This window comes from Frankliniella occidentalis, unplaced genomic scaffold (genome assembly GCF_000697945.3).
Source record: "Frankliniella occidentalis isolate FOCC.00 unplaced genomic scaffold, Focc_3.1 Scaffold14, whole genome shotgun sequence".
Taxonomy (NCBI): domain Eukaryota; kingdom Metazoa; phylum Arthropoda; class Insecta; order Thysanoptera; family Thripidae; genus Frankliniella; species Frankliniella occidentalis.
The window spans coordinates 3,173,520-3,180,511 of record NW_026267144.1 but is presented as its reverse complement, the minus strand read 5'-3'; the positions used below and the strand labels follow the sequence as shown (position 1 = coordinate 3,180,511).

Genomic DNA, 6,992 nt, shown 5'->3' with positions numbered 1-6,992 from the left:
GGGGGCAGGGGCAGGGGTATCTGCATCAGTCATGGGGGCAGGCCTCGAGGTGGAGCCGGCGGAGCCACGCGGCGGCAAGGCGTTCCGCTGTCACAGCCCCAACAGGAAAGGATGGCCGAAGGAGGATGGCCATTCTCAAAACATCGCGGAGGCTCGTTGTGATCACTCTTCAGCTTTTTGTGTAGCCGCGAGCCATTTGCCATCGCGAACGGTTGCGCAATAGGAAATTTAATTCCGGAAATATAGCCATTCCGCAGTCGCCTTATTGGAGCCAAACATAAGCCGACACCTGGACAACGGGGCGCCATTTCGGAGCCATCGGGGGGACTTATCGGAGACAATTTAGATCCGTTTTGGAGCCAGTTTCCAGCCATCTCAAAGACAACCCGGAGCCATCTAGGAGACAACGCGGAGCGCAGACGTGCGATATTTACTTTTTTCAGCACCGGGAAGGAGGGCAGAACGAAGCAGTCTCTGTAGGGCAGGCGGCCGTGGGAGAAGAAGAAGAATAGCTAGAGGAGGCTCGAGCAAGGACGGGGAGGGGGTGCGAGGGGTGGCACGAAGGACACTTGAGAACTGCCGAGCAAGTAGGACAGCCTCATGAAGTGCAGTATCGCCAACCTCAGCAGAACATGCCCGCCGGGGGGGCCGCTCAGAGCACAGCCCGCGCCCCGGCCTCCGCTGTCCCCCTGCGGCCTCGGTGGCGGACACCCACACACGCACACTCGTAGGCGCGCCCAAACACTTTTGCACGACGTCCGGGTTTCCTTGTGTACCCTCACCACGGTCTCTGTAGTATTTCAAAGAGTTGTGGAAGTTGTGTTTTCACAGAATGCCTGTGTGTAGTGTGGGGGTCTGGTGCACACTTCCCCTCCCCAAGGAACTCTCCGGCCGTAATGCGGATGAATAGGTTAATTTTCAATAAAAAAACTTTGCGATGAGCAAAGTAATAAGAAAGACTTTGAGTGCGGCGCCCGCAGGAGCGGAGGGCTCTCCGGCGGGCTATCCCGCGCTCTCCTCGGCTCTCGGGGGCGGCGTGCGAGCGGTTAATAAACAAACCTCCCGTCGTCCCCCACCTTTCCATGTCGTTTTTCTACCCTTGTTTCTCCCCCCCCCCTTCCTAAAGTTTTTGTCGATGTTGTTTTATTATATACATTGTATGTTGGCAGCGCCGGAGATCTTTGACTGCGCGGCGGACGTGTGCGTGGGCTACGGCTTCCCGGTGGACTGGTGGTCGCTGGGCGTGTGCGCGTACGAGTGCGCGCGCGGCGTCCGCCCCTTCGACATCCACTCGGCCACCAACATCAGCGAGGTGCGCGCCCTGTTCGCCGCGGGCGTCTACTACCCGTCCTGGATGTCCAAGCCCTTCGTAGACCTGCTAAGCAGGGTGAGTATACAGGCGTTCAAGGAGCAAGGGAATTTGATATTTTCCACCTACTGAGGTGGTCAACTTTTAATTGACCAGCCAAACTTTCCCGGCTACTGTTATAACTCGCGTTTACTGTAATAACATGCTACAAAAATAAATAGCCGTGTCATTCGTTTTGGAAATTTTATTTCAAGAGGGCGACTGTCTCGAGGCCACTCCGTTTTTATGAAGAAATGCCTGGGCGGCCAGTTGGCATGGCATTTTTGTGCGAGATGTTGGACCAAAGACGGGTCGGCGGGTCGGCGGCGTCGCGCTGCCGGGGCCAAAGTAATTTATATGGAAATGGAAGCAGCGCGAATGCGCGATCGGCTAAGCGGGCCAAAGCGGGCCCAAAGCAAGCAACGCGCGTGGGGCGTGGGGTAGAGACAAAGGAGGGGGAGGGGAAGGATTTGTCGCTGCTCGTGATTCTATGAGCCACGAGGTGAGGTGAGTGAGCCAACCTCCCGCCTGCGTGCGCTCTCCAACCCCTTCCCCCCACCCCCGTAAACTGAGCAATGTGAGAGTCTCTAGAGATAGAGACTCCCTTGTAGAGTTGAGGAGGGGGATGAGGACCCTCCGAGGGAGATCCTTCGGGGGCCACTGTAGACCTCTGCGTGCTCACGCTCACGAGCATTTGTTCCTACTGTACACATGCACGACAACTACAACAAGAGCTGTGAATTTTCAAACTAGTTTTGCGATAAAGTAATATGTTCTATTTGTCACATGGAACCATTCCGGTGTTTGCGTCCCCGACAACGACACAATAATTTCAGCCTCCTAGTGTTCCGGGAGCGCGCTTCTCTAGAAAGGAGCCCGTCATATCGGAATAGCGGGGGCGGCCGTTGGAGCAGGGAGGTGCGCGCTAGGGCGTGAGGCTATGCCTGCCGCTTGCCGACAAAGAGACGAGACGAGGCCCCGCGGCCCCGCCCCGCCCCGCCTCGCGTGTGACGGGCCGCACGAGATGAAGATGTTCTCGCGCCGAGCCGATTCAGGCAATATCGCGGCCGTGTACACATGGGGCCCTTCGGAGGTGTTAGGACGGGAAGGCGAGGGGGCCGCTTTGGAGGGATGGGCAAGTTTGGCGCTCAAGCAGCCCCCTCCCTGCGGGGTCGGGCGCCTTGCCCTGGAGCTCTCACAAACGGCCATGTTTGTGTTGTTCTCTGGGACGAGGAGAAAGCGCCGTTTGGGGCAGCGTTGGGCGGCATTTCCTCAATCAGAAATACGCGGCCCTGTTTGGTTTGGTTGTTCCGACGACAGCTGCTTGCCGTCGCGAACTGGAGGGGGTGATAAATACAAAGATATAGGCTTCGGGCTTTTGCAAGGTTAATCCGTTCGTGGAGTTACGAGTTCCGTTCTCACTCGATTAGGTTGAGTTGACCCACCCCCGCTTCCACTGGGCTGGACTTGGCTGTCAGGCGGTGGGGCGAGCGAGCGAGCGAGCGAGCCGAGACCGACATTCAACGGGGGTAATCAGAGCCCGCATCATTTATTTGCTTGCTCTGCGGTTAGAGAGAGAAAGAGAGGGGGGGTGGAGAGTGCTCTCTCTCTCTCTCTCTTTCTCTCCCTACATGTGTGTATGTGTGTATGTGTGTGTGGGCGCGCGCGCGTGTTGGAAAATCGACCCCACGGTGTGCGCGCGGTCAACCCTTTCCCCCTGCCACCCAGTCCAACATTTTCCCCGAAATGCCAAAATCCCTCCCTACATTCAGCTCGAGCCCAGCCTTTCCCTTCGGCCGGGTGGGGCGGGCGGTCCAATGACCGCGAGGGCCCTTTCAAAGTCATCATCTTGCCGTGCAGCCGGCCTGCCCGCCCGTTTCGCGTCGGTCGGATGTGCCCTATTCGGGGCGAACGGGGCTCTTTGGGGTGGTCGTGGTGGCCGGGCGGGCCGCGGCGGGCCAGCGTAGCCTGGCGTAGTCTGGCGTAACCCGCACACTGGCTCGTGTGTGCGTTGTCCAGCTCACTCTGCTCCATGTCCCTCCCTGATGTCTCACCCCATTCGTCTGGACGCCGCCAAGAGCCCCGCCCCGCTGGAGAGACACTCTTTACAAAGCCTTTGGACTGATTCCCGTCTCCCTTGTTCTCCTCCAGCCCAGTAGTACAGTTCCCCGTCTCGGTTCGGCCCGGCGGCCGCCGCCCTCAGATGGTCCGCTGCAGAGATGAATCGTTTTGCGATCCTGATTGTGTTTCTCTCTGTGTGTGCCTTGCAGCTCCTCTGCTCCAGGCCTGGCGCACGCATCAGCTCGCTGGCCGAGCTCAAAAAGGTCCCCTTCATGGCCAACGTGGACTTTGACGCGGTGCTGGAGAAGAAGATCAAGCCGACGTTCACGCCCCCGGTAAGCCTCCTCTCCCCCTCCTCCTCCTATCCCTGCTTGGGCTTAAGCCGCTAACCCCGGGCCCGGCCCGCACCGTCCTGTCTGCAGAGAGACCACCTCAACTGCGACCCGACACACGAGTTGGAGGAGATGATCATCGAGCAGCGACCGTTGCACAAGAAGAAGAAGCGCCTGGCCAAGCAGCGGTCCATCCGGGAGGTGGGCGCCTCCGCCACCCTCCTGCACGTGGCAAGTGACACCCTGTCCCTCTCTTTCTCTCTACCTCTCTCCACACTGCTCACTGTCTCTCTCTGTCCGCAGGACGGGCTGCCCGCCGCCGACATGCCGCCGCCGCCGCCGCTGCTGCTGCCCAACTTCCTGCCGTTCAACCGCGAGCGCGAGATGGCCAGGAAGGAGCGCGAGCTCAAGGAGCAGGCGTGGGAGCAGGAGCTGCTGCAGGCCATGGGGGAGTCCGGGTGAGGAACAGGGCAAAGCATTAACATAACTTACAACATTTACAGAAAAATGGTACTGAAAACTGTTCTTTGTCTTATCTCGCAGAGCGCAGGGTTCGGAGGGGGAGGGTGCGGCCGCGCTGGGCTGCGGGGACGCCCCGGCCAGGCCGGCCTCCTCGACGGCGACGCCGCCCCCGACGCCCGCGACGCCGGCGACGCCCAACTCGGGGACGCCGCCCGGCTCGGCACCGCTCACCGTGTCCTCGAGCGGGTCGGGGTGCGGGTCCGCGTGCGGGTCGCGGCGCGTCAGCCGGCGCAGCGCGGGCGACGCGGAGGAGGACGGCCGCCGGCCCTGCAGGCTGTCGTCGAGTGGGTCCCAGGGCGGCCCTGGGCGGACGGGCAGCGGGGGCGGGCGCAGCGCAGCCGGCAGCCGCGGCAGCAGCCCCAACGTGGTGCAGGCCGGCAGCAGCAGGACGGCGCTGAGCTCGGTGGCCGGCAGCGCGCCTACCAGCCCCGGGGACGTGTTCCGCACCGCCGAGGAGGAGGCCGCCCTGGTGGCTCCCGCCCAGGGCGGCGCCGGCGGGGAGGACAGCCCCGAGCAGCGGCTCCTCCTCGGCCGCGAGCAGCTCGAGCAGTGCCTCACGCACATCGCGGGCTTCTCGTCGGACCTGACGAGCCTCGGCGGCCGCGCGCGGTCGCGCTCGCCCACCCCGCCGAGACCGCCGGCGTCACAACTCCCGGACATCAGGCGGCTGCAGGTCAGCTCGCCCCAAGGCTCGCCTCCCGTGGCGCTGGACTCGTCCGGGGCGTGCTGCAGCCAGCCCGACACCACCACTACCACCCCCACGGGCTGCGGCAATGGGAGGGCGTCCGTCAAGTGACCGGGCCTCATCCTGGACACAGTGTTTGTTATTCGGGTACATCATTTTAATTTTTTAATTGACTGTATTGATGAATCTACACGACTGTCGACATTGGTTTCCCTCTCAATATCCACAATACTTTCAATAAGTTGCATGTAGAGTAAATAAGACTAAAGAATGAGAGATTCACAATTGTAGTTGTTGTTAAACAGGAGTAAACTTGCTATTCTGTTATTTCTCCATCATTCCCCTAGGAATGAAAGTACCAATTTAAATAGTCCGTAGGGAGTCAACGAATGGTGCGTGTAATTATGTGTTTATTTCCTGGCAAACAGAAAGTTAGTACCTTGCAAGTCTTATTGAATCTAATAAATGTTGTTTCATACTAAACATATTCACCATCATGAAACTTTTGTGATTTTATAATTTTGGGTTGATTAGTGTGGGATGGACGTATGTGTTCTGTGTACAACAGTGCAACATCCATTTCTCAGCATTTTATTTCCAATAATATTTTATAGGAAAATGAATCTCCTCATTTACTGTCTTCTTTGATGAGTAAGCCACCGACAGATTCAATAAAACCATGTAGCCATGTTTGAAATTTCAGATACTTAGAGTCTCGGCATGACACCCCTCTTGATATTTTCCTCTGTAGTAACAGTAACTATCATTCTGTAGATTTTGTTACTATTAGTGTACCTCAAACTTGTATGTAATGATAATGTCATACTGTGATGTGTATGTGTACAGAACTTTAAAAGATAGCATACATATTTTTATTAATAACTACAGGAGCAAAATAAAATTGAACAATCTTATCATGTATTTATTGGTATCTCCCACCAAAAAGAGACATTAACATTTCCATGGCTTTGGAACAAGATGGGGTCTAAATTGGGGCCCCCACCTGTCTAGAAGCACTCGAGTACCCAGGACTCGACTGAGCTCGGATGGGACGCGGTGTTTTCCTAGGCGACCACCACTCCTCGCGCACGAGTTGGCCCCGCGGCCTCGACCATGAGTTCAAGCTTGGGTGGCCTGGTAGAGAGACCTGGGTGACGTCCCTATTTGTCGCCACAAAATTGTGGCCACAATGCCGGCGGCCAGAGTTAGCTAAATCCGACCCGACTATAAAACATCCTTTTTCGGGTAATATGAACCCAGTGCCCCCCCCCCCCCCCCAAACCCTGGGTACAGCTTGTTGGCTTCGCACACAATACTTTATTTACTATACTTTACAAGCATAGAAGACAAGGGAGTCACAGAAGCAGTGCAGCCCCAGGAGGGGGATTACGGAGCTCCCTGACTGCGATTCGCCTGCGCCTTCTGATTGCCCATCCTCCACCCCCCTCACCCTGTTTCAGGGCGTTTAGAAGGCGCAGGCGAACCGTAGTCAGGGAGCTCCGTAATGCCCCTCCAGTGGACAAGATTTTGATGCCAGTGGAAAGGGTTGACAACCCAAGACAAAAACAACGTCGGAATAGGTTGCGAAAATGTTCATTTGGGCTTTGACTATTGACAGATTGAATTTTAAATAAAACAATGAGATCTTTTACAGGGCTAATTTCTTTAAAATTGCGCCTAAACAACTCATTATAATGGTTCTTTTGTGCGTGTCATGTTGGTTAATTTGCAACGGGTCCAATGACCGGAAAGCGGGCCTGAATCTGAATGTGCAATTTAGGAACTGGAGAGAGAGGGATGATTTAAATGAACGGCAGTACATACCGGGTGTCCGTAAGAATACGCGGCAGCTCGATGGGTTGCCTACGCACTAGCGTGCAGGCGCGGAGGGCGAGGGGGGAGCGGTGGAGGTGCGCACCATCCAGCGAATTCCGAACAGACTACAGAGGCGCCGTTTAGGACCAAATTATTTTTCAAAGAATGTGAAAAAGAGGGAGTACCCACCCCGCTTTTACACGGGGCCCCGCGTGCTTAACTTCGGAGT

The 6,992-nt window shown here is 56.9% G+C and overlaps 1 protein-coding gene across 1 annotated transcript in view; it reads left to right on the top strand.

The window, feature by feature from the left end:
• LOC113214435 (serine/threonine-protein kinase 32A) overlaps window positions 1–5,862 on the top strand; it is a gene marked incomplete at its 5' end in the record, with an annotated part of 70,303 nt that extends 64,441 nt beyond the window's left edge. The window contains 5 exon segments of the mRNA XM_052263806.1: window positions 1,170–1,387; window positions 3,619–3,744; window positions 3,832–3,972; window positions 4,045–4,199; window positions 4,285–5,862. Of these exon segments, the coding sequence (XP_052119766.1) occupies window positions 1,170–1,387; window positions 3,619–3,744; window positions 3,832–3,972; window positions 4,045–4,199; window positions 4,285–5,059 (1,415 nt within the window).
• Window positions 5,863–6,992: the final 1,130 nt, after the last annotated feature.